We start from the raw sequence: 27,870 nt of genomic DNA, 5'->3' as shown, positions 1-27,870 counted from the left end.
GCAATCCTAATGCCTCATCGTTAGTCACATACCATATAGACATCTCACAATCTTCCTTGGTTCATGGGAGATGAAATGTAAATTTTTAAGCTTCTAACAGCAGAGTGCACTGTGTTACAAGGATAAACATACTGTAGTTAGATTTACAATATATATGAATCTTTTCTGCATTATTTTCTTAACCAGCATGGAGCTGTTTAAATTTTTTTTTTATAAGCAGTTGAGAACTATGATAGAATTAAAGTGCCGTTGGAAACTTACTTGAATGACTAAATAACTGTTATACCTTTTATATGGTTTTCTTACTGCAGAGTAATGAAGTACATCGTTACAGAGCAAGAATAATGCAGCTGTACAGCTTCTCCACAGAACTATGAAGCAGAGCCGCATTCATGACAAAGGACATCATCCTGCCGAGTGAGGAATCCATGGCCCACCAGCGAGACAGAGCATTTCACGCAGTTAAAGCATTCCCCATGCCACTGGCGCTCTTCAAATGAGATAAATTTGGCACCTCCGAGAGCTGAAAGAGATAATGAGAGAGAAGATGTGAATCCAGTATTTCTGCGCATGGTTCAGAAATGCAACAGTTTTTTTTCTGATGTGTGATCAGGTTGTCATTCATATAGCAAACAAAGAGATGAACAAAAATCCATGGTCTGAAATATCCTTTGCTGGTTGAACTGAAAAAACTTCAAAATTAAATACAGTGAGAAATATTTTAAACAAAGCCACAAGTCACTTGCTTGCTTTCATATCCCATTATGAACTCTGAACAGAATGGGTTTATGAGAATGTCCATTCAGGTTTGCTGACCTTCCCAACAAATTCATAAAAATTATTTGCCATGTGTTGATACATATAGTTTCTATACAACACTGAGTGAAATTTAATTAGTTCCACCTAAGTTTCTTCATGATGGAGTCTTTTGGAAATTTCTAGATCATGGAGTTCCTAGGGTGAGTATCTGAAATAAAATATCTGGTTTGGGGGAGTTTGGAATTTTTCAGGTGGTTTTATTTTATTTTATTTAAATCATGCCCATTTGATTGGGTATTCATAATTTTGTTTGTCCATTTCCATATGCAGTATGCAGCTGTAACAATCAGGCAGTAATTTTCAACAGTTAAGTCCACACATAATAGAATTACAATGCAGAACACCAGCAAATGCTCTCAGAAACTTCAGCTGTTGTAGACTAGTGACATACATGTCGAATTATAAGTCATCTGAGTACACAAGGATGCATGCAATAGAGCTTTGTTACATTTGGCAAGCTTTCTAATCTGACAGGTGTGCCTTACCAGCAGGCGGTTAAGTCATGTCCAGTTTGATCACATTTGCGTTTAAAAACAGAGCTGAAGAAATTACAGACATGAGGGACTTGTGTGTACTGTCCTAGGAAAAGACAAAAAGTGCCTTTTCTTGTACTCTTAAGGATGAATTTTAGTGCAGAAAGCACTAAATCAAACAATGGAGGAACTCCTTTCGGCACATAAAACAACTCCTCAGCAGTTAGGGAACACGTGTGATCGGTATGTCCTAGCAAGGTCTGTCACATGTGATGGAGAGTATCTCTCTAGCAGCTAACTCCTTCAGTCTTTCATTATGATAGGACTATTTTTAATGTTATTTTCTAAAGTAAAGTTCTGCTTTGAGAAAAGACTGATGATTCACCAGTGTCTAGTCCCCTCTAGAAGACGAGACTCACCTGTAATAGGTTTCTTGCAAGCAGCACACTTCTTAGCATACAATTTGCTGAAACAGTCTACACAGTATGGATATTCGTCTTTGGAAATAAACCTTTGTCCAGACAGCTGGGTTTTACACCCGGCACACACAAAGCATTCTTTATGCCAAGGCTGGTCATGGTAGGTCACTCCCCCAGAAGTTATTACCTAATGTATTGACAAACAAGGACAGAGCAATGAAACAAAGGTGCAAAACATGAAGGGCTATCGAATTCTTCGTAAGTCCTTCCACTTGTTTTCTCTCTTCCCATAGGCACAAGAGAAGAGATTGTGGTCACATCAACTGTTTTTCATCTGGAATATCAATTTGACTAACTGCAGTTGAGCTGAATATGCCACTGGTTTGTTATTGTCAACTTTCTATCACAGGATAACCTCATGGTTTGTAATTAACAGGTTAACTTCTTACGAATATTTCCTGTTATCATGTGGATTAGCATCAGGCATGCTCTCAGAAGAGCAATTCTCAGTGACGGACAGTGGATGAGAGAACCGATGCTGAGATTATGGCTAATCTCCAACTGGAACTGACATTTTGCTGTCTCACAACTGAAACAGTGTTTTAAGTAGGACGAAAGACAGTAAAGAAGCAGAAGTGAAACAGAAAGGAGATCTATACTTGTTAGAAGAAGAAAAAATGGTGTTTATCAGTCTCATCAAACTTATTCCCTGCAACTCGCTCCCAGCTCTCCACTGGTTATTTCTGAAGAGGGAAATTCCCAGTTGCTCTACGGCTTCCATATGTGTGGTAAAGAGCTGGTTTCACAGAAATTGTGAGAGACTGTACAGAGAATTTTCTGTAGAGATAAAGATGAGCTGTAAGATAGTGTTTCTACTGTCAAGTCACATGCACGACAGTGAATGAATGAATGAATGAATGAATGAATATAGTTGAAAAAGGAGGAGAAAAAGTTGGAGAAATGTAATTAAGTAAAAATAGTGGCACCATCAAATTTCCCCAGGGAATAGAGTTTTGGGGAAATAAAGAATAATACTGGGTGATGTCAGGCAACAAAAAAATTTAAATAGTTCCCAATTCCCTTAGGATTCCAGTATTGGGCTACTTCTAACTCTCATTTGCTTTTCCATCAAAATCTGGCACAAAATTTAAGATTCCAGTTTGGCAATTTAATCTTGTCGGGCTTAATTCTTATTTACAGGAACTGATGCAAGTTTAAGTAGTAAAACTGTTTTAGCTATTACGCAGGGGGACTCTTTGCATTCCTGGAATTCTTAAGAAGCAGATCCTGATTATTTCACATAAGCACTGCTAACCTCAATGCCTCTAATAAACATAGAGCAATATTACTGTATTTGCCATTGATCATTTAATGCAAATTAAGGCTAGATGTAGAGACATGGGAATATATAAAAGTACTTTCTGAAGTTTAAGTATTGAAGAAAAAAACAGGCACTAGATTTTTCTTAAATTAAAAGTTTTGTTAGAGGTAGAGGTTTACAGATAAACATTAAATAATTATAGAAATTATAAATTATTTGATGAAGTGAAAAAAAAATTTTTGCTTCCAGAGTGATACAGGTACTAAAGAATAAGTTAAATTCTGCCACCAAAAGCAGCTTAAAACATTTCCCTAGAGAACTTTGAGTGTTTTCATCAACCAGACACAATTTTAAAACATGAGAAATTGAAGGAGGGACGAGTTGATTTATTTGTGTTTGGGGGAAAAAAGAAAAACTCATTTGAAGTCAAGCTTTCTGGTACCCACAGGGGAAGTATCATGTATTGAAACAGTAGGACTCTTAACTAGTATTATCACAACTGAGTATTACTCAATCTGATTAATGCCTGACACATTTCAAGAAAAAAACAGGCAAGACAGTGAATGCTTTGCTCAGCTTAGGTGGCTTATTGTGCATGTGAATATATCTGAAAAATGTTGGAAATGGAGGCATATTTATCAAGGCAAAATCAGAGATTATCAGGAAAGAAGCGTTTACATAACTTTCAGTGAAAAATTGAACCTTTGTTAAAAATCACAATAACAAAAGAACCCCAAAGTATTTTTTTTTTAGGTCAAAGTTTATTTCAAACATAATCAGGCTTACGTTAATATTAACTAGAGGGGACAGCAGACACTGTCGCAGTTGGCTTTCAGTGTCCGATGCCAAGAGGAAGACTCTGCCATTACTCTTGGTTCACCAGACATTTTACATGATCCAGCCCCTTCCCCCATGAGCAATATTACCTCATCAGGGCAATTTTTCCATTGTATGTTTAATTACCTTTTTGCAAGAGTAGCAATGGTGAGCAAATTGCTTCTCAAAACAGGGCACGCAGTAATTCTCATTGTCTTTGGTGATCAATGGCTTTGTTCCCAATGGCTGTTGGCAATACTGGCAAACGAAACAGGATTCATGCCAGGAACTTCCCTTAAATTCCATTTTACGGGAACCTGCAAAAACCCAAAGTGAACAATCCCCCAGATACAGCCTTGTAACATAAATTTTAAACGTCAGGAATACTCTTGATTTTAATCTTTATCTCAGTATTGGATTACCCAAGAAAGCGTTTATCCTCAATTTAACAGAGTTTCCAAGTAGGTACTTGAAATTTCAAGAACACATTCAGTGTCATATGATGACCTGGGAAAAGACATGCTAAATTGCCTAAGCTGTGATTTTGAGTCTGTCCTTATATGAATCTTTTAGGGTTGCTTCTCTGATATATGCTTCAGTTGCTCAGTTTCTCTCAGGCCAGACAGCTCAGTGATAATGTTCAGGTACACAGCACTTTCAAAAATTAAAGATTAATTTGTTGGATGTTTAGTATGTCTATTAATACCCTGTCTTTTGTCTTCCTTAAACTAAGGCTCCTTCTCTTATAAATGCATTATTTATCTTATTCAGCTTAAGCTGGCAAGTTTTTGAAAGTAAGTGTCTTTTGTACCTCTTCTTATAGCTTCCCATTTCCATCAACCAGATGTTTTTGACACAGGGCAAGGACAGAAAGTCGCTCAGCTAAATGTCTGCCTGAGGAGCTTCAGAGCTCTTAGCTCTGTGTACAGGTGCTCTGTACACCTTCATGCAGATGTGTAAGTCTAAGATATGCACATACATCTGAGAATGATTTTTCCAGTCACTCTCCACCATAACTTCCTCCTCTTCTGGTAGCATCAGACTGCAAAAAGACACGCCAGGTCCTTTACCATCCTTTCCACACAAAAAAGAGGATTGCTGATATAACTGATTAATCCTGCAATACCTGTTTAGTGGACTGTGGGGCTACTGGAGAGAGAAACTACCGGTTGTATTTAAACATAAAAGGTTTGCAGCTTCCTTCCAGTGATCAGAAGGCTGACTTCACTGTCTTTGCCTACTGGGTCTTTTCCACGCCACTTCAGTTCTGGGTTTGCACTGTTACTCCTACCCTCAGCACTTGCTGCAAGGATTTATCTCCTAGACTCTGGGGCAAAATCTGCAAGGTGGATATACACCAGAGGATAATAATGCAAACCTGAGTATATTCTGGCACTATTCTTGTCACATCTAGTAAGGTGTGCCTATTAGACAACATTTCTTTAAACTATATAAAATTTAAGCAGTGTATTATCCTTAAACTGAACACAACTACATTGCTACAATAGTTATTTCCACTAATACAGCTTTTACCTGTAATGAAAAGGAAAGAAACTGTAAAAATACAAATAAATGTTACAAGTTGAACCACAACATCAGTAACCTAGTATTTATACAAAGACAATAATTCTGCACAGGCCAGACCTTATTGTTTGTCATTAAGATCTACTGAAAAATAAAATTCCTACGTCACTGTCAAATTTACTGATGTCTTTGGCCAAAGGTTCCCAAACTAGTAGTCATGAGGCCGTGGCAGATAGTTTGCAGCTGGTATTTGGAGTTATATGTGTGTAAAAAAAGGTTCAAGCATTGAGGGTAGCTTCTTGTTCCAAAAGTTAGGGACTCACTTTCCTAATCAAGTTACTTCATTTTGCCACATACGGTGCTGTGGTTTCTCTTAGATGCCTCTGAAGAGGCAGCTTTTAGGCAATCTCTCTGCTCTATGAGCTTTCCTGGTGTGGTGGCAATGAAAGGCCTAGAGACACGATCAAAAGCTGAGAGGCAGTTTAGTGGGAAGTGCAGAATTTTCAGGGTTGCTGATGGCAGGAAGTAAACCTATTGTAAACACAAATGTATTCTTTTTAGTAAAAATGCTGATAATGATGTGAACACAGAACATCATGTTTTGACAATTTAAACAAAATATTTCTAAGTGAAAGAAATGATATAAAGTACATGAGCTCAAGGTCTGGTCAATGTGACAGACAAAAAAGCAAACGTCTTGTCCAACCTGGCACTGCTGCTAACGATAGCTCTGTTTGTCTGCCTACTCTCACAGTGGGATATGCTTCCTAAGAACTGCAACAGAATCAAGAACTCAGCATGAACACATTTTACCCTGTTTTCAACTCTAATATTCTTTATAGGATTTCATAAGCCCCGCCAGTGCTAGACCAGAGGTATCTGCTAGCATTCTCTCCACTGCCAGGAAGGTACTACACACCAAGGAGAAGTAGTCACCTGAAAGCTGCTCTGAAAGTCAAGGACCTTGTAGTTTGGTTATTCAAGGCTGTGGTTATAATTAGAAATGCAGTTCCATTTTTCACCGAGGGGTCCCTCTTGTCTTACCAGGCATAATGGTCTTCTGGCAGTGGAAACACTTAGATGAATACTCATCGGAATAGCATTCAGTACACAGCAAGACCTCATCCTTGGCAGCAAACGGTTTCTCCACCAGCGAGCGACTGCATTTGGCACACTTGAAGCAACCCTCATGCCAGTGGCGGCCTTTGTAGGCCAGATCCTTGGAGAAAGTAAGTCCATGTTAATGAAGACATTTCCTTACAGCATTTTTATCCCCCAGCTCCTCCCAGAAATAAAGTGAAAAATTGAGAGCATTGCAAGGGTGACTTGAAGAGATGACATGTGCATCTGAGGGGAGGTTTGCTCAGAGGCGATAGAAGTACTCAGCGTCACTGTATCGGTATATTTTGTGGATCTCTTGCAAAGGCCATTAGGAGCTGCTTTGGCACAGGCAATTGTCCTTCCTTATGTAACATCAGAGATATGTTTTTATTGGAAGAGTCATTTTATATTTTACAGCTGGCCTTCAAGGGGAAACAAGTGATCAACATTTTTAATGTGCGCAGGCCACCTGACAAGAAGTGCATTCTCTACAGATTTTGAAATGAACCTCATGTATTTTTTAACATTGCTACTTTTTCTTCCAGCTGACACTACATAACACTAAAGAAAGATCATAATATTGCAGAAAATGAGCAATTAAAATCTCATTCAGAACAAAATGATTCTTAGGAAGATTATTAAATAATCATTGCTTTTGTTTACACCTAATATAACTCCTCCTAAAAACTTGGCAGAAAAATGTTTGTTTAAGACTCAGCAGGATTAGGGGATGAAAAAGCTAACAGTATATATATGAGGCCTTGACTAAGAATTCAGAAAAAGAGCAAACAGCAGATTTCATTTTTCCAAGGTTAAAAAAACAAGGGAAAAATGTGCCTCCAAAAAAACCCCCCCTACCTTGAAAAATAAACCAGACCCTTCCAGGTCTCCTTTATAAGTAAGAAGCACAAAAGGGCACAAATCCAATCTCATTTTTCACCTTTGTTAGATCCTCACCCTTTAAAGTGCTAAAAATGAAATAAATATCATACTTCACTTCGGGAGGTGCTGAGCACTTACCACATTCATTTGCCTTAGTTAGCACTCTGAACCTTGTAGAAATTAGGCTATTGCCCCAGAGCAGCCTGAGGCAAGGACTGGGTAAGAAGGAGAGGAAGAAAGCCAAGTTCTAGCACCTTGACATAGGTTGGTCAACAGCTGTGGATCTCTGTGGGCCACTTTTCTAGTTGACTCTGGCCTGTTGCGCTCCTTTCTTATTACTCCTGCTTTTTTCTCTGTTTTTCCTTCCACTCAGTCCAAAGACGTGATTTTTTCTTAATGATCTTTGACACTGGTAGTCCTACCACCTACTTAATTTTCAGTTTTAAAAGTGAAATTAGTGAGCTCAGAGGACATGTTCTCCAGGTGACCCTGACTGGTGCTACCTGTACAAGTTTGCTGTTGAAAAATGCTGATGCAAATTTGAGAAGTGTCTTTATCCAAATCAGCATTTTCCTTGGATGATTCCTTTACCGTACCTGAGCTGTACTTAGATAATGTGCTTTGAAAACCATGAAGCGCTTTGGCTGGGGAGGCCTCCCGAGAGGCTTATTTTAATAACTTTCTGACCCTCTCTTTTTTCATAGGCAAAGTGAATGTGGGAACAGGGTGAACACTGCACACTGAACTTGACAAAACAAAGGCACTGTGATAGGCTTCACCTGAACTTAAAATTCAAAGTCAAATGCATAGGCTTTAAATTGAAGTATGGGGTTCTGGAAACCCTGTCAAAGACCTTGGAGGAACTTGTATTATTAATTAATACTCTAAAAAAGGGGAGAGGTGAAAGGAAAGCCAAGCTCAGAAACACTGCCATTAACATGCCATCCCTGAGATGAGCAAGGTAAGCATGGAATTAAGTTAAAATTAAAATATTCTTCATTTTCAAAAGATAGAGGGAATAATATACGAATTATAGACATGGTTTCTTTTCAGCATGGCATCTGCATGTCAACATCTACAGCAGAAGTAGTTTATCAAATACTCAAAATATTTTTTTCAATGGATGTTTAGGTCTCTTCACCAGTACAGGGATACGCAGAGAGTTGGATGTAGAACCTGCCATTAAAGAAATGGGATTTGTGTATAATTTAGCAAAGAACAAGAAGTGAAAGCTAAATCTTTACCTTGGAATCGCACTCAATAGGTTGCTTGCACTCTTCACAGGGGTTGGCAAACAGGCTGTCGTAACACGTAACACAATAAGCGTTTTCTTCTCTTAATGCGTACTTCCTCCCACGAAGAGACTGCAGGCAGTAATGACAGTCTGTGTGACTGCTGGTCATCCTGGTGGGGTTCTCCACGTGATCTGGAAAGACGGAAAAATCATGTAATTCAGTGGATAACTGTTTGCTTGCTCAAGTAATAAGTAATGCTGCTTTACCTGTGAAAGTTAGGACAGGCATTTCTTGGTCATTTGTGGTGCCCTGGCTTTCTCATGCTGGGCTGTTCCATAATAACATGGTAATCTTTAACAACATGTACTGTGTAGTGTGTTACCTACATAATGGGGAGCAAGAAGGTTGCTTCAGCTTAATCTAACGGTACTTACACTGATAGGTCAGACACCTGAAAATGAAGCCGTCTTCACATTCTCTACGTACAACTACTGGCATTATGTACTGGATTGTGAGACATGGTTCATCTAGAAATCAGGGAATCGAGATGGAAACAATAGTTAAAAAACTAAACCACATGTGGAGTTAAAAGGCCAAAGAGAAGCGGCAAGCACTCTGTAGTGTGTTCCTGGCTTTCTCTTGCCGTTTCTGTCTTTCTGCTCGTTCCTTGTTTTTCAAAATACCCCCACTTCTACCTGACCGAACAGAAGCAAGCCAGGGGACTCCACGCTATATGGCTGATTTTTGCACAATCCCAGCTGTGCTGCTCACATTTCGTGGCAATGTAAGGTGACACAAATACCCTGGGATAGCAGAAGAGCAAAATACAAAGAGAAATAAACTAAATCATAACTCAAACAAAATCATAACTCAAAGAAAGTTTCCTTTGTTGCTATTGGAAAAGATTGCCTTTTCTTACATATTTCTTTATTGCCAAGTTCCATGTTGGCTATGCCAAAATACTGAGAGGGATTATATTTCTGTGCCAGACAAGTGCATGAAACACCACAAATCTATCGCGAGCCAATTGTACAAGTTTCTCATCCTTCAGTTTTCCAGGCTAAACAGGCTTGGATAAGCATCCAAACCTCAGCTGCTTGTAGATCTGCAATGCTGAACATTTTGAGGATTGTGGAGATGAAGACTTATTTCAGTCTTGTTGCTGGTTGGATCATCAGCACTTTGCTAAAATTGGGTCTTGATCCCTGGGAATGAAGGAAGAAGAATCCAGAAAGTTCCCAGTGAAGCAAACCCAGAAACATCTGCTGGACTCATTGGACTGCACTCTTCATTAAACTCGTTGAGTGTAGCTGCAGCCAGCGCCAGCAATCATAAATTTTAGAGGACTTGAGAACAACTGGGCAAGGTCTCCTAAAATACTTACATATCAGTGACTTTAGGCAGCTCAAGTCTTTGCACTTTGAGTAACAGTGCAAATTAGTTTACCTGAACCAGATGCGAAGCCTGAGAGTAAGGAAGAGAAGCATATGAAGAACAAGATTTGAGAAAGTTCTTAACCATCACAGAGCTTACACCTAGTCCATTTAGAGTTACTCCCTCATACTTGTTTTTATACGCTCGCTGCCTGTCTTATACCCATGGTTCAGTTTTAAAAAGGTGTTTCATGTTTTTCTGGGTTTTTGCTTTGTGAGATGTAATCCAAAATGATTGTTTGAACTATGAGAAAGAACAATTACTGCAGGTCTCCACTGGCACCAGTGCATTTATTAATTTATTCCTCGAGAGACAGTGGAAAGGGGGCAGGGAGGGAGGCTATAATGCCTATTTCAGACAAAAAGTAATGATTTGGTCTTTTGGCACAAGCTATGGAAATCTTGTTCCTGTAAATTGAAAATCTTTTGAGTTGAATTGGTTTACTGTATTTGTGACTGCCCTACACCTTTGTGCTAGCCAAGACAGGGTGTAGTATGGAAATCAAATAATCTGTAACTCAGATCAGTGGGAAACAGATGTGTTTTATGTGATATCCTTGGAATAATAGTATAACAGGTCTTGAATCTGGATTTGCATTTCCTTAAGATCAAACAGAGGTTTGAATGTGAAACAAATGAACCCATGTGTATGAGAAAATGACATCCATCAGCTTGTACATTTACACATACAAAAACCAGACACAGCGCAGTGTATTTAGTGTACAATCACTACATAGTCATCACCGAAATCAAGTTTTGCTCATTTTCTTCTATATTGGGGAAGTAGTATGAATTGGTGGTCAGGGAGACAATCAAGGAATGTTTGTGGTTAACCGGGCTCCATATTCAAGGTTATAGGACAGGCTTGAAACTGGGTTCCTTTTTGTGAGGGAATTAGAGTTATGAACTGCCCCTGAGGATAACTCTGAGAGAACCACCTTTCTGAGCTCGTCCCTGCTGAATCAGTACTGGAGCTTCCTAACACAGTTTCATCTCAGCCTAAAAGTGGCAACAGCAAAATCCTAACCCATAACAGGGTATGCATGAAGAACTTACGTTACTTGTAGTGCTTTTTGTTGCAGAAATCTCACCAACAAATAGCTTCAGATATCTGCAGATACGTCTCTGTTTTTTCATTCTAATGAATGGCAATAGGTTTTTAAGTTATCAAAAACTTGGTATACCCAACCATTTTCTCTAAAAAGTGGTTCTTTTGATTATTATTTTTGTTTTTTTCCCCAGGAAGCCAATCCGTTCCAGGAAGCCCAGGTTATGAGCACAAACAAGACCTACTACTGTGATCCCTCAGAACTTCTGAATTTGTAACTTAATTATCCTCCTAAAAACCTACATGGATATGGGAGCAAGGTGCTATTACTCCTGCTTTACAGATGACAGTGGTTGCTTGAGAACACTAAAAGAGTACCCTCACGATCAGAGTCAAAGCCTGGAGGTGTCCTTGAGCTGCTCCTCTAGTAAAATGCTCAAGTCGCCCAAGGCTTTGCTTTAGAGAAAGTCTTCAGAGTTTGACTATGATGATATAAGACCATATTTGGGAATGAAGCAGCAATGGCATGAAAAAGAATGATGATTTTTGCAATCTCTTGGCAAAGGTCCTGGTAACCTTTGTGAACTACTTTTACGGTTAGACAATACAACAGAAAAAGTGAATCTCTTGTCCCCCAGCACCACTTACCCTTGCTCTAATAAATAAGTAACGGTACGAGCACCACGTAGTTAAGTAGAATGTTTTTCTTGTGCTTTGATCCTAATCTCTAGAGAAATATGTTTACTTTAAGTTTGCTGGAAGCTAGACTTTGTGTTTTGAAGGTCAGTTAAGAAATCCCTGGAGGTCTGATGCTATTCACTCTCATGGAATGAAACGCTGACTCCAGCATTCCAGCTGCTAACTCGTGTCCTAGGCACAGGGAAAGTCTGCGGTGCCTTCATCCCTTGGGAAAAGAGGATTTTGCTATTTAAATTGGAACAAAGCTAAATACTGTTGATTTTTATGTATCTAGTAGACACGGATACGTGATATCATTTGCAGTGTTAGAATATTCCAAGGGGGCACAGAGATGTTGTCAAGGATGTGAGGATATTGCAACTGGAGTCCCTGGGGTCAGATTGGAGAAAGCAGCAGTCTCATGGTATCAATTATAAAGCAGATGAAAATAAAACAACAGAGCTGGCTAGTCTGCCTGCTGTTCCAGTGAGCTAAGACATAATTTAGCTACAAGAAATTAGGAGAGGGACTTTCTGTAGAGTCAAATAGTTTCCCATAAAATGCAGAGCCCTAGAAGACTTCCAGTGAAGAAACCTGTAAGAATATGGTTGTGAAACTTGATAAATGTGGAACCATCAGGAAAAGTATGCTTGTTTCCTCTCTGGAGCTAAAAAGCACAGCCACAATGTTAATATATCTCTTAATAATTTATCTTGATATTTTCTATAAGTGTATGTTAATCCCCCTTATGTTACATAAGTATAAAAGCCCCAGAAACATTAATACCACTTAGATGGGAATGAATATACATATGTGTGTAGGTATATACATACGTGTAAAAATACTCTATCTTTTGCTTTATGGCAAGTCTAATGGAGTATTTCCCAATCTAAATAAGCCTGCTATTGAACTGCATCATCTTTTTCTTTAAGAATACACAATGATTGAAATCAGGCTCTCTAACAGAGAGGCATAAAGAAAGAAAAAATGATGGCAAGATAAGTCGTTGCAACAACATTGAAGGATAAGAAAACCAAATTGATCTATTATGAAGGGGACACCTGTGCAAGCTGTACCAGGCACTTGTCTATTTTCAGGTAAGTACGTGTTTTTATTTTGGAACATATTTTTGCTTATTTGCATGAATTTGATGACTTCATTTTCCCTATTTTGTGGTTTTTTGGTTTTTTTTTTTTGGTGAGAGCTGCTGAACAATTCATCACATACGTTTGCAAAATACATTAGTGACTCGAGGTTACAACTGCATTATAAAGCTGACAATTTCATTACAAGGAAAGGTTTCTAACAATATCATTATTTTATAAAAAAAAAGTTTATAGCAATGTCCTGCAAGGAAATTTTTCCTCATTTCAGAGATCACAGTTTCTTGATTTCTCTGGATGCCTACTACCGCCCCAGAAATCTGTTATTTTATTGTGACTAGAACTAAAAAAAGTCCTGACCCCTCAAAAACAAAAGCAACCCAAAATTAAATGTATGTTGTATTATCAAAACACTGGCAATATCCTGGCTTGGTCTCTTCCCTCCCTTAGAGTAACTGCAAGTTTCCCAATGACACATTTAAGTTATACTTGAGTGTTTAAGGATACTAGAACTTTTATTCTTCTAAAAATGGCTAGAGAAGCAATAGGAACCAGGGCCATATATTACAGATCAAGTCAAAACCAATACCTACAGGAAAGCAGAGATGCAGGCGCTAACTTTGAACAAGCTGCTCTATTGCTGCGGTGCAGCACAGTAACACAAAGTCAGGTCCTGGAAGCATCTGAGTGGGTGTGGAACTCTCACTGATGAAGTTCTGCTTTAAGCAGCCAGGATGGATGCCAACCAGGATGATGCTGTACCAATCCCACAATACTGCTTCAAGGTCCATAAATGACAGGGTTTAGTGGGCCATCTAGGCAAAGTAGCTCATTTAGAGGTTGATCTGGTAACCGCACCGTGCTACATTGTACCATGTTTACATGCCGCAAGACCACAAGCAAAAAGGACAAGAGCTCTGGCTTAACTAGAGGATGGAGCATCTCAGGAATTCTGTAATTTTTCTCCTTAATTGGTATTGCTGTCTGCTTTGTTTACACCATGCAAACTCATATGTTGGTGTAGTCATCTAAATTCTTCCTTTATTCCAGTACAGCTTCGTTTATTACTTACCTCAACTTTAAACTAGGACAAATCAGAGCGGTGAAAGTACCTCAACTGAGTGTTCGCAGCGGTGCAGACATACAGAAATGCTGTTACAGAAAAGACTTGGCTAGCCTATGATGTCACTCAAACTCTTTCCTAGCTACAGAGCAGGTTGGAAGAGCCTAGCCACATTGCCTCTGCAGAAAGCAAGGTATTTGCCTCCTCTGGACTCACTCCAACAGGTCCATGTCCTTCTTGTGTTGAGGACCCCAGAGCTGAAGGCAGTACTGCAGGGAGGGGCATCACCAGAGCAGAGCAGAGGGGCAGAATCCCCTCCCTCGACCTGCTGGTCACCCTGCTTTGGATGCAGCCCAGGATACGGTTGGCTTTCTGGGCTGTGAGTGCTCATTGCCGGGTCATGTTGAGCTTCTCATCAACCAGCACCCCCAAGTCCTTCTCCTCAGGGCTGCTCTCCATCCATTCTCCGCCCAGCCTGTATTTGTGCTTGTGATTGCCCCGACCCATGAGCAGGACCTTGCACTTGGCCTTGTTGAACTTCATGGGGTTTGCACAGGCCCACCTCTCCAGCCTGTCCAGGTCCCTCTGGATGGCATCCCTGCCCTCCAGCATGTCAACCGCACCACACAGCTTGGTGTCGTCGGCAAACTTGCTGAGGGTGCACTCCATCCCACTGTCCATGTCATTGATTAAGATATTAAACAGCAATGGTCCCAGTATGGACCCCTGAGGGACACCACTTGTCACTGATTCATCCACAGAACTTTCACCAGCATCCGGCTTGTCCAATACAACTTGTATTTGCTACCGAGATCAGCCTGAGTGATTTAGTTGGCAAAATTCAAATTAATGGCTTTGTGTGTGTCTCTCCCAATGGATACTCTTCCTCTCTTGCAAGCCTTGCCAGTGAAGCTCAAGAATTACCATCACAGTAAACTCACTGTACAGAGAAATCAGAGGTCAGAAATAAGCATATTTAATGTAGTAGCTGAAAGCTGGGGTTTTTTTGGAAGAAGAGGACAGAAAAGTTGCTAACTGGCTACAAAATTAAACCTAGATTATTATTTTTTTTTTAACTAATCAACGCATGAGAGTCAGGGAGTGCAATTCATCATCTGATACAAGTACTACACCAGTGCCCAGAGACTCCCACCCAGAATAACTGGCCCTGTTATTCTGAACACAAGAAGCTCGGCTGATCAGCAGCATTGCTGGTCAGTAATGCAGCTCCGTGTTTAAGTAGCAACAAACTATCTTTGGAGTGCTCAGTATCGATTCAAGTCTCTCCCAAGCTATTACCCAGGAACACAAAACCTTCTCGTCTGCTCAGATTCCTAGGCGCTGTCAACATCTTCACCAGCAGCAGTACACGAAAAAACAGTAGGGTTAATGCTATGGCTTAGATAATTTCTTTTATGTTTCTGAAATCATTCTTGCCCAAAATTTTTCAGGTTTTCACATAGTCTGGTAGAGCCAGAATTTTTTCCTGTGTTCATTATGGAGCTCATTCCTTTCTGACTACTCTCAGATTTATACTATCAAATGAAGCCAAGAAATATTTCGGCTTTGCATTGGTGTACCTTTTCATGTAAAATCCTGGCAGTATTCTCAGTCATACTCTCTATATTCAACCATAAAACAGGTTTGAGGATTGCATCTGGTACAAAAGGGCCATGTGATAAAGTATACCCAAATTAGCTGGTGAGTTATACACTTAGAAGGCATTCAGGCACTTTTAAATTGATTGGCTTCAGCTTCAGCAGCAAAGCAGTTATGAGCCTAAGACGTGGATGAAAAATCATTAGTGACTCCTAGGTACAATGTTAAAGGAGACAATTCAAAGGAATGTCATTAGTGGTGTACCCCAGGGGTTGTCACTGGGACCAATACTGTTCAACGTCTTTATTAATGACCTGGAGGTGGGAGAGAGTGCACTCGCAGCAAATTGGGAGATGGCACAAAACCGGGAGGAGTGGCTGAGACACCAGATGGGTGAGCTGCCATGCAGAGGGACCTCGTCAGGCTGGAGAAGTGGGGTGAGAGGAGTCTCACAAAGTTCAGCAAGGGGAGATGCAAAGTCCTGCTGCTGGGGTGGAAAAACTGCAGGTACCAGCATACGCTGGGGGCCGACCAGATGGAAAGCAGTGTTGCAGAGAAGGACCTGGGCATCCTGGTGGACATCAAGTCAATAATGTGCCCTTACAGGTAAGAAAGCCAACAGCATCCTACAGGGCATTAGGCAGAGCATTGCCAGCAGGTGTAGGGAGGTGATCCTTCCCCTCTACCTAGCACTGGTGAGACGCACCTGGAGTGTTGGGTCCAGTTCTGGGCTCCCCAGTACAAAAAAGACATGGACATACTGGAGAGAGTCCAGTGAAGGGCTACATAGATGATGAAGGGACTGGAGCATCTCTGCTGTGAGGAAAGGCTGAGAGAGCTGGGACTGCTCAGCGTGGAGAAGAGAAGGCTCAGGGGAGACTGTTCAGCCTGGAGGAGAGAATGCTCAGAGCGGTGCTCATCAATGTGTACAAATACCTGAAGGGAGGCAATGAAGACGAGGGAGCCAGGCTCTTCTCAGTGGTACCCACTGACAGGAGAAAATGCAATGGGGACAAACTGAAATACAAGAGATTCCATTTAAAACAGAAGCAAAAAAACCTTTCACTGTGAGAGTGGTTGAACACTGGCACATGTTGCCCCGAGAGGCTGTGTAGTCTCCATCCTTGGAGGTATTCAGAACATAGCCCTAGGCAATCTGCTGTAGGTGATCCTGCTTAAGCAGGGGGTTGGACTAGATGATCTCCACAGGTCCCACACCACCTCAACCATTCTGTGATCCTGTGGTGGACCACAGAAAGGTTTATCACTACTGAATGATAAGAGGGAAGGTGAACGGGTCCACAAAACCTCAGTATTCCCTTATGGACATTTGAGCAGGAGAGGGGTCATTCCCGTAACAACAAAACAGGTCTCCTGTAGATGACTTATTGTGAGTCCCCACCTAAGCTAGACATGCGCCTGGTCTAAACACATGAGAAATGCTATTGCCTTCAGCTGTAACACTGACATGCTTGAAGCTGAATGTATGCTTTAGAGCTTTGCTGCCTATATCCCTGGAGCACAGATTTTGAAAGATATTTTCAAAGATAATAAAAATGTAGGATTTCAAAAAGTATATAAGTAATTAGGTTCTTCATTACAATTAATTTCAATGTTTCCTGATATTTCAAAACTGGGAAAGAGCCTCTAAAGCCTCCTCAATTGAAATACCTTCAGTGGAATTGCACAAATGTAATCATAGAGGAAAAAGCAAAGGAAACTAGTAATTCTAGATAATTCCTGTCAAAGAAAAAACCAGTTTCAGTAGATTCAACATTTCCACAATGCTGGAAAAATCACTTCCAACATTCTCAAGTCCCAGCCATGTGTGAAATTAAGAGAGACACATATTATTTTCTGTGTTGCCACTGTGTGTGAAACATCATCAATGTGTCCTTAGTCAACCGTTCAACTATTCTGACACTTAGATATGAGTACAGCCCAAAAGCTGGGCCCTTTTTGACGGAAAGGTGTTACCAGCTCATCTGCGATATCTGGTCTACCACAGTAAAGAAGATTTTGTTATTTTTTGTTGTTGCAGGCTGGTGCAAGTCAAAGCTCCTTTTCCTCACCGATCATTTTAAATTTTAAGCTGGTGTTAATTGTTACAGACCAGGCTACAGAAAAGATGTAAAGGTCTGGATGCCTTCAGTAATCTTGGCTATTTCGATGACTTGGCTCAGAAGGAAACGTAGGCAGTGCTCCACGCCACCGCCCAGCCCCTGCCCTGTGCAGAAACAACGAGGAATAAAGGAGAGTTTGGGGCAAGGACACCTACACTAAATATACTCCTTACCAGGACTCAGCAGGGAAAGCAGATCTAAAAAGTATTTTGCGATGACTTAAAGACTGTGTGAAGGAAAATGACTATAACGGTACATAGCTTTTTTCAGTTCAGGAGGCAAAACCATCCTAAGGAAGATGCGAGAAACCCTACAAGAGATGGCTAGGCAACAATCTGCTCATGAGGAAAGTTTCCTAATCCCTTTTAGAGGATTAAATTCATGCTCTGAAACTTGAACATTTATAAGCTTCCAAAACTAATATAAATCAAAAAACAACTTATTGCATCAGGGTATTTTTGGAAGAAAAAGGAGCTTTGCACTAAGCTTCATCCAAAATGCTCTAACATTTTCACTGTTAAATTTTTGATGTATTTTAATAGAAAGTATTTCTGAATAAAAAAAATAACACCACTTCATGGAAAATATCAGTTTGTTTTACAACAGTAGTATTCAAAAAAGTGAAATTTGACTGAAAAATACTGGTCTAAAAGTGGATCTTAAATTCTCAACAGAAAAATTTCCAGTAAAAACTTAAATTTAATTTTTGATATAAAGTTAAAAATTTCATTTGAAGAGGCAATTTTATAGCTAACTATGCTTTATTCTAGGAAAAAAGATGTGAATCTGAGTTACAGTGATCTCATTTTGAGAGAATAAATTTGGTAGCAAAAGAACATTTATGCTGGGTTACAGTTTCTTTACTTAAAATGGTGGGAATATAGAGAATAACATATTGTACTTGCATGGAAATATTAATGTATTTTCCTTCTATCAACGTACAACCCAGCAAGTACTAAACATCTTCAAAAGAGAAAAAGAAACATTAAATATTTGGAGCTGAACTGGTCAAGGTGAGAACTGATCGCTGAGGTGCAGCTGATGTCTGGCAATGAATACAAAGGTTTCCCCGCTACCCTTTCTGCCTGTTTTTTCCAGTCCTCTTTCCTGCCTCCACCCTCATCTACAATCCCCTAATCATGGCAAACACTTCAAAAAGTGCTTAAATAAAAAGAAAATGAAAGTTACAGACAAAGACACGTGCTGAAGGCCTGATCTGAGACTTTGACCAGGGAGTTCATCCCCAGTGTGCAAATCAGAGCAGCACTTGGGAGCGATCTCTGCTAGAACGGCACCCGCGCATCAAACATCTGCCTCCCGATTCCCCTCCGTACAATGCATTAAAGTCAAAACGCCTGCACAGCTGAGCAGAAGTCCGCCACGGATAGAGCAGCATCTTAGCGAGACACTAACACCTCTGGGCAGGAACAGAGTTATCTGAACACCACACAAGTCTGCCTTTGGGATGGAAAGCGTTCCTGGGGAAAACAATAGCAATAAGAAATGATGCCTGTGATACAGTAGGGAGTGAAGTGCTCACAGACCGTGAAACAAAAGAGCCTTGCCATTAACGAGAGGTAACAGAGCTCCAATAGGCAATGCTGATGCTAACTGCACTTTTTAAGATCGTAATAAAAAATAGGCCATTTCTTGTCTTTGCGGATGCATCAACTGCAGAGACTGGATTTCCTTCACCCTTACATTTTATTTCAGGGACAGAAAGGTGGATGAAGAGTACTGTGTCCTGTGAGAACAGGTACATCACATGAATTAAAATCCTTTTAAAAAAAATAACTACAACCGACTATGCAGCACAACTTTTTCTGGCTGGGCTCTTTAAAAGCCTGTGACCTACTTTAGAACTGCTTTAAGAAATAAAATGAGCAATAAGAAAAAGATGAGCAGCAGCAGCAGCAATGTAAGCAGCAAGCTAAAATTGGAAAGGATTTTCATTACCCTATTTAAAAAAAAAAAGACCTCCTTCCCCCAAAACCAAACATAAAACCCCCAAGTGATAATAAAGAGTCTGCTGCGGTGGCACAGCCTTTTCCTTTTCTTTCCCAACTGCACCATGCCAACCTGACCTAGTTTTCTGAGGAAAAAAATAAACTGAGCTGCAGCACTTTGTAATAAAAATATGAGACCTTATCAAAATGAACCAAATCTAAAGATTTCTGATCTCAGCCCTGTTAAAAGATTGTCATGAGCTAGGTGGCATTACAGCTTAGGGAAAGCAAAGGCTCCTGTAAGGAGTATTGGTATGCAAGATCCCTACCTCAATTATCGTTGTTCCCAGGTATTTAGATTCGCAGGCCCAACGAACGGCCAGTTTTGTTGCTTGCAGAGCTCTATCAGTCTTGGCTGCCACCTTCTTATCAAACTTTTAACTGAAAACAGAGATGATACAGTTCTGCAGACAAGCCCTGGACTGCTTATTATGCCCACAGGAATCATAGTTTGTGAAGCCATTGCTCTACACGGTCTAAGAAATGCTGGTAACTGCAAATACAACATATAAACCCTCTCTTCACGTTATATGTGAGCTGTTTAGGGTGACCATTGCTGTTGCGGTCTCCTCTTTGTGGAGAGGAACTCCCTGATGGGCCTCCACGGACCTTCCCGAGGGAAAACAGGCTTCAAGATGGGCAGTCCCAAGGGGCAGGATCAAGGAGAGAAGGAATGGGTAGAAACATTGAATAGAGCTAGGAACAGCCTGATCTCAAAGCAAGGACTACCTGTGTACTCTGGATTTTTGCTAACAATTGATACAGTAGGAATTGCTATGATACCTAGCAGTAACGATCCTCTGCAACTGCACTGTCTTTGGAATACAGGGATCCAATAGTAACATATCCTTATTAAAATACATATGCATATATTGCAGCTGCTAGGTGGACAGACCATGAAAGGTCTAATCTGGTAGAGATAACCTGAAAGACACGGTACACTTTGTATTCGACTGCTTTTACAGTAATGAACTGTATTATACAATATAAATGAGACAGAGGGCGAGAAATGTTTCCAGGAAAGCACACAACAACCAACCAACATCAAAATACAGTGTGGGTGGTCTTAAGCAGACTTATTTGACTTCCTTCTGCTTCCCCCTAAGTGTTACACGAACGCCTGCTCTGTCTTCTCTTAGAACAGGACCCCAGGAACACTTCTATATGCAGGTAAATTAACGTAGCTGAATAATTCCACTCAATTCATGGATGTCAAATCAGGTGATTTAATATTTCCTACATGAGGTTTTTAACTCTGTGTGTTAGGGTTGGTGTTCTCATGTCTATTGGGGAGCACTGGGCACAATTCACTGACAAAGTCTCAAGATCTGCACCAAGGTAACAAACTGGTACCATCCGGTTGCGCGTGCATTTCACCAAAAATGTGGAATTATAGCAGGGTGACTTTTTCCTTTTATACTCTGCCCTGTATTTGTTTTAAGTGTATTGTAAAGCTAGAAAAAACCTTATCAGTTAAACTATGCAAGGGCAGGCTGCTGGTCTTTGGGCTGGAGGAAAAAAAAAAAGATTAAATATTCAGATATATGTGTTCTTTTACGACATGTCCTATATTCACTGTTGATAGTAAACCAGCACATTTCATTCCAACACAGCAAAAGGCTATATGACTCACAATGTAAAAACTCAGTTCTAGAAGAGAGCTGAGCACAGGATTTTGAAGGCAGTGAACCCCTTTAGGAGTGGGGCTGATGGGAGAAAGGGCAGGAAGTGGAGTCTTACTAGGATGAGTATAGAAAAAAATGTTGGGATTGTATTTTTGTGTTTTTTTTTTTTCTTTTTTTTTTTTGTTTTTTTTGTTTTTTTTTTTTTTTTTATTTATTTTCTTTAAATATGTGGCTTTATGTATCATCTGTTAACCAGAAAAAAAATGTTAATTAAAGACCTCTTGAGTCTTGAGTAGTTGAGTAGATAATGTCCCATCAGACAAGGTAGCGTATATCATGGCATCGACTCTGTTTTAACTTCAATCCTGTGAGCAGCAACATCAACCAGTCCTTGGTGAGACTCAAAATCTTTGTGCCTCTTACGTTACCTGTTCTGCCTACTTAGGAGATAAGGTCTGCTGAACAATTATGTGACTGAGGACCCTAACATTTCCCTTAAGCCTTAAAATCTCTGTGCCAGATGTTAGACATATTTCTTTCTATTTTAACATAGTCTGCCTTCCTAAAAGTGGCTATGATTTAAAATTAGACCCTGCAATAAGTAGACCATGGTATTCTCTCTTTCTTTATTATGATGTGAGGTTACTGACCCTTCAGTTACTGCCCTGCTGGGATTTTTGTAATGTCCTGGCAGGTGAAAAGGTCTTTTTTTTTTGGTTTTGGCACTATGACTTTCAGAGTGGATTTCTTTCTATGATTATAAATACATGCTATCTCAAAGCTGGTTCCAGTGTCGGATTGCTCTATTCTGATTGAGGGAAAATTAAGGCTAAAATTTATATGACCTGAGACAGTCAACATTTGACTCAGACAAATAAAAACCATCATTAAAGTCTTAGAGGTCTGGAAGAAATTTGCTGAGAATGAAGAGATTCCTTTCTAACATTCAGGAACATTTTAAGAAGATGCTACTTAACTCAAGGATATTGTGGAACAATGCGTCCACTGAAACCAGTAAAGTCTATTCAAGTGATGACATGAAGTCTGACATGTAGCAAGCATCTTTGCAAACCCAGACTGGAACTGACTGGTTTCAGTATGGGATGATGCTCAGAGACCGTAACTCTGACCAGCTGTGGGGGATAAGGTCGGTCTGAGGAGGAGGAGAGTGGTAAGCAGCAGCAGAGACTGCATTAAGGCACAAATACAACTGAAGTCCTTTTTGCTAATTTATGTTGAATTTGGTAAATGTTTTCAGCAAAAAGTCAAAGCAAGTGATTAAACAAATTAAGAATTCTGCTGCTGTATTTTAAAAAAAAACAAACCAAAACAAAATGTTTTGAGCTTTTAATTTGAAATGTTTCTCAGTGCTCTTCAATTTTCAAGCACCAAACTAAACAAAGATTGACAATTAGAAGATCAGCGTGAAACAGTTTTTCCTCTAATCTTTTCCTTTTTTTTTTCATGCAAATAGAATCCCAGACTCACAGAACTCTAATTATGCCACAATTTTCACGTTATAAAACATAAATGAATCATGATGTGGCTGAATTTGAAACTTGAAGAGCTCACTTGAGGAAGACTGGGCTCCTGATAAATAGATTTAAAGCCTAATACTGTTCTGGGCTTCTGATAAATAGAATTATATCCTAATTCTCTGAAGTATTTTACAGCCTTCCCTTCAAAGGTTTCAGAATGCTTTTCTAACAACAATAACAAAGTAATCCTAAAACACAGTTGTGAGATACTTGTCTATCGAAAAGGTTAATACTTGTCAAAGCAAAGCAATTGACTTGCTCAAGGTCAGAGGGCAAACCTGGAGGAGTGGGAAGAAAAGAAGCCAGTCACTACGCCTCTGCCATTCGATGGGTCTGCTCATCAGGCTGTGTCTGCACGCTTTTAACTACGGGTTAAAAGCACTGTACGAAGGTTGCTGGGTGGTCAACTTCCAGTGCTAGAGGTAGAAAGCACTTCCAAAATTAGCAATAAAATGTCCCAGTTGTGACCTTTGCAATTGTCCTTAATGACTCAAAGGTTATGATTAATATTCTTACGCAAAATGTTCCAGGTGGAATATTTCCAGTTTTGTGTCAAATCTCTCAGGGCCACAGTGGTTGAGAGAGTTCCTAATTGTGAAGTATTTTCTAGTAAATTTGGGTTGTTTCCAGACAATCTCGGATAATAGTGTTTTGCACTCATTTTTTCTCCCCCCTGTAACAAAACCAGTTGACAGATGGGGAACTGAGGCGCAGAACAGGTCACTCTGGGCTGAATTCTGGTGTCCCATGTGCGTGTGCTCCGCCAACAACTACATCGTGGTCTGTCACTTGGTCATTCTTTCTACCAATTCTGCTGTCTATGCAGAAAGGCACCTTACAGGAAGATGACTATTTTTCTGAGTTATAAAGCCTCTAAGCGTGAGGCCAGCAATCAACTAGGGCAGCCTGTTCAGATCCATTATCCATAATATGTTGAGATGTACAAGAATTTACCAGTCCTTATGTATGGACCTAAACCAAATTCAAACTCAAAGGCAACCATGGTTGAGAAGAAAAGTAACATACTAGCATGAATGAAGTAGAATCAAAGAAAACTCTGTCTAAGAAAGGGAAAGAAGAAACGATTACAGCTGATGTATACTGTCTAATATCAGAGAAGAATGGCGATATTCACAAAAGCTAACATAAGCCTACTGAGGCTAATGAACTCGGCACTTTTTATAGTTAAAGGAGAGAGAAAAATTCCTCTCCAGGGTGATTCCTAGCAGAAACTTAGTTTAGCTGTCATTATAAAGGCAACCAAGGCAGACTAGTTAGCCTTTGTAACAGTCTTGTCCCTTACTGTATCTCCGCTACAGAATTTTATGTCATGGGGTTTCATTAACTTGTTTTTAATACATCAGCTCAGTATTTTTGTGTAATGTTAGCACACTTCTGCAAAACGGTCCTTATTTCATCCCTCTTACGTTTTACAGGAAAATAAAAATGTATGAAACAAGGAGTTCACAGCCTCCTTTCTCACTCAAGCTGCGTTCCCAGCAAAATGAATTCTGCTGCAGGAGCCCAAGTGGAGCATCAGCAGCATTTCATCATGCCAACTTCCAAACTTGGGGCTCTGGAGATTTTAATAGAACAGTTGAACTGGAAATCATTAATTGTATGAACATCCTAGAATTAGACATAAGACATCATCTTACCCTTAACTGGCAGGGAAGCGTGCAGAAGAACTCAGGTCAGTTTTATTCCTCAGGTGATCTAAAAGCCTGATTAGCAGCTAGAGCTTGTTTAGTTGACAGGAGGGCTGCTCATTCGAACAGGGTCAGAATTTCACCTTTTGATTTTGGGCTTGACATTTGGAAGCATGCTGGTTAAGATTTTCACATTACTTTCTGTCTGTCCGTGGTTACGCAATCCTAAAAGTTTTTTTTTTTTGAGAAACAAAACTCAGATATAGAAAAAAAAAATGAGGAAAGCTGGGCTTATTGGTATAGAGCCCAGAGAACATATGTCTTATCAAGTCACCCAAAAATATGTGCTTCTTAAAATATGACTGCCTGCGAATAACCTGGAGGTACCATAGGTCATACCTGATCAGAATCTCTTTCAGGCAGCTTTTGATTTCACTTTGCTCTAATCCTACAAGAAGGTTAGTATGTCAGCTTAAGTTTCTACCAATTACACAACTTTGAATCAAAGTGACTTTTGTGACACTGCAATAAAATTACACGGGAAGACCAACAGCAATCTGTTATAACGTTAAAATATTACATCCGTTACAGCCTGTTCTGTTAAAATACTCTAGAAACGTCAACTCATCACACAAACAGAAGAAAAATATGGGTGAAAATATTAACCACATACAAAAAAAGGCATCTGAAACTTGTTTTCTAAATCTAAGAGATTTTGTGCCCAGCTCCAGATATAAAACCAGCTCTTTTGAAAAAGAGGACAGTTAAATACATATATTTTCAAACATTTATATTATTGAAATGGAAATTACATTTGATAGTTTTGTCCAAGTTTAATTGTAACCTCATTATCAAAAAGGTGGCCATTATGAAATCAGGTAGCTGTACAATTAAAATATAGAGACTTTAATTTAAGGACTATTGCCACCATTACCCATAATTTTTTAATTCTCCAATATAGGCACTGATTTCCAGCACCACTTCAGTAAACAGTGGCATATCCTTTCAATACTTTTTTCCTTCAAATTCCAAACCAAAATTATGATCCTAAAAATGTGACAGCCGAAAGATAAAACAAAGCGTCTTAAGGAGGGAGAATTTGGAGACGATACTTCATTTTTATAACAAGTCAAAATATTGCTATAAACACCAGCTCAGAAACTGGTTTTATTTCAAAAAAAAAAAAAAGCAAGAACAATCCACATTAGTCGTTAAAATTAGTTATGCTAGAAACAAGTGACTTACCTTATCAGAAAAGACACCAGGAAGTTTTCTTGCAATAGCAAATAGCTATGAAAGCTTGCTAAGAGATAAAAATGTTGATTCAAATGTCATAGGAAACAGCATACACAGTTTTTGTTGTTTTGTTCTTTGGAGTAAACAAAATTAATCCTCATCTCATTACAAAGAAAACTCAAAACAATCTTCTCGTAAATTAATGAGTTAGCCAATTAATAAAATGAAAACAATTGCATCCCAAAAAAGTGTGGTATCTCTTTTGGTACACAAAATAAAAGAATTTTGATGTATGTGTAGAATTCTGCATCTAATTTAATTAGATGTTTTGTGTGTGAAGAAAAAAGTTGCTGCTTACTTGCTCAGCGTGTTAAAGTAGGTATCTTGTATACTACCACATTTAAACATTATCAGATAAAGGAATAACGGAAAAGAGCCTTAATACTCACGTTTGGTTTTAAGCTGCTTCTCTTGGTAACTTGTGCAGCAAAATAAAGGAAGAAATAATTATACGTCTTCACAGAAACAAGCATTCATCAAGTCCAAAAGAAACAGAATGTTTTGCCAGAGCTATTTGAGGGTCCCATCTGAATTTGGCTGGATGGAGGGAGGCTGAGGGTCAGTTTGTTTCCCTTAGACCTCATGACATGCAAATAGCTGGCTGCCTCACCACTGAATCAAATCATGCTTTGACATTCTGTGTTTACAAATTGCAAATACATACCATGTAGGAGGTTCTTAAAGGAACATATTTCAGACAGCTGTCAAAAGGAAAAAGGCATTTCTGCTAAAAAACCTAAGGAATCAAAACCTCCAAGCCACAAACTGTTTAGTACAAAGAAAAAAGATGGATCATCATTCATCCCCAGATACATTTTAGTCCATGAATAATGAATCCAAAAGAACTCATGTGGGCTTGTGAATCGGAAAAGAAATGGAAAAGTCATGATTACTAAAGTCTGATCGTTGCGTACAGCAAACGGTGGGCAGGGAGAAACACTCCTCCAATTTCAGGAAAGACTTTCAGGGACCCAGCAGAACTCCTCTGACACTATCAAAGCAATTTCTGGGCTGGAAAAATTTGCCACAGTTCCAGCAGGCAGGAGGGTGTTCATACGGCATTACCATCAAGAGTGGCAGCTATGGCCTCCTCTAGGTTCTCTTGCAGAATTTCTCAGTCCTGGCCTTCTTTGAATTGCAGTCAGCTCTTTTACTTTTTGCTTGCACAGAACAGGGGCCAGCTGGCGTTCACAGGCAGTCTACTGCATGCATGGAGCATACAAAAGTGCTTACACTTTGCATAAGACTCTATGCAGACCTTGGATCAACTGCAGCTGAAAGTAAAGAGATTGTGTCAATTCAAAAATGCAGGCTGAAGTTAAGCAGATTGAAAAAAAGGATGGCTGCTTGTGGTATGAGCCACGACTGACCTCCAGGCAGATTTTTCCACAACCAAGAGCCAATAGATCTGAATCATTTAGTCTATAATGTCAAGTGGGTGAGAGCTGTTTTCTATCGCAGATAGAAGGAAATGTTTAAATGGTTTAAAGATGTATTATGTTATCTGAAGACTTGAGTAAAATTGCCAAATCTGGACATGTTCTGGAGGTTATCTGTGTCTAGATAGTATCTTACAAGTAAGACTAATTCTCTGATTATTATTGCCAAGAATTGACCATCTCAATTTGTGGCCGACTGGTTTATTAATCCTCTGCAGACACTTGCTTTGTCATATACTTAAACTAGATTGAATTCTTTTCTCCTATTTTTATACCAGCTATAAGATTTATTTATACTAAGCATTTTTCAAGCTTGTGATTTTTGCAGATTGAGGAGAGGACAAGTTAGGTGTGAATTTGAGTCCAGAATGAGAATCATGATTAGCTTCCTCTTGCCTTTACTTCCAGAAAAAGAAAACTAAAAGTACAATTCTTCACTAAGTACCTTTTGAAGTTCACAAATCAGAGCAGAAGCATTAACCCAAAGAGATCTGTCAAAAGAGCTAGTGACAATCAGAAATACTTCTAACGCAATACATTCTTTTCAGAAAGGATGAAAAGTACGGACACTTCCTGCAGCATATCACTCTCCTTGAACTTCAAAGACTATGCTCAAATTTGTCTAACTGTAGCTAGAGAGCATAACTATATTAATAGAAGACATCCCCAAGAAGTATTTA

General features: G+C 39.5%; 1 protein-coding gene across 1 annotated transcript; it reads right to left on the bottom strand.

The window, feature by feature from the left end:
• Nucleotides 1-26,166, bottom strand: FHL5 (four and a half LIM domains 5). Its single transcript, XM_009698140.1, has 6 exons — nucleotides 26,141-26,166; nucleotides 8,600-8,770; nucleotides 6,417-6,591; nucleotides 3,996-4,165; nucleotides 1,712-1,898; nucleotides 1-523 (listed from the first exon to the last, which is right to left on the bottom strand). The coding sequence occupies exons 2-6, from the start codon at nucleotides 8,756-8,758 to the stop codon at nucleotides 372-374; spliced, it is 843 nt and encodes a 280-aa protein (XP_009696442.1). The 5' UTR covers nucleotides 8,759-8,770; nucleotides 26,141-26,166; the 3' UTR covers nucleotides 1-371.
• Nucleotides 26,167-27,870: the final 1,704 nt, after the last annotated feature.

The sequence above is a fragment of the Cariama cristata genome, unplaced genomic scaffold, assembly GCF_000690535.1.
Source record: "Cariama cristata isolate BGI_N322 unplaced genomic scaffold, ASM69053v1 scaffold7814, whole genome shotgun sequence".
NCBI lineage: Eukaryota > Metazoa > Chordata > Aves > Cariamiformes > Cariamidae > Cariama > Cariama cristata.
This window is presented reverse-complemented; position numbering and strand designations above follow the sequence as displayed.

What these genes read in the sequence shown, in the direction of transcription:
- FHL5 (XM_009698140.1), bottom strand. Translation starts at nt 8,758, where the DNA reads ATGACCAGCAGTCACACAGACTGTCATTACTGCCTGCAGTCTCTTCGT. An exon ending in CCAGAAGACCATTATGCCTG is followed by an intron (nt 4,166 to 6,416) that starts GTAAGACAAGAG and finishes GGGTTTTTGCAG; the next exon opens with GTTCCCGTAAAATGGAATTT. An exon ending in ATTGCTACTCTTGCAAAAAG is followed by an intron (nt 1,899 to 3,995) that starts GTAATTAAACAT and finishes TCAATACATTAG; the next exon opens with GTAATAACTTCTGGGGGAGT.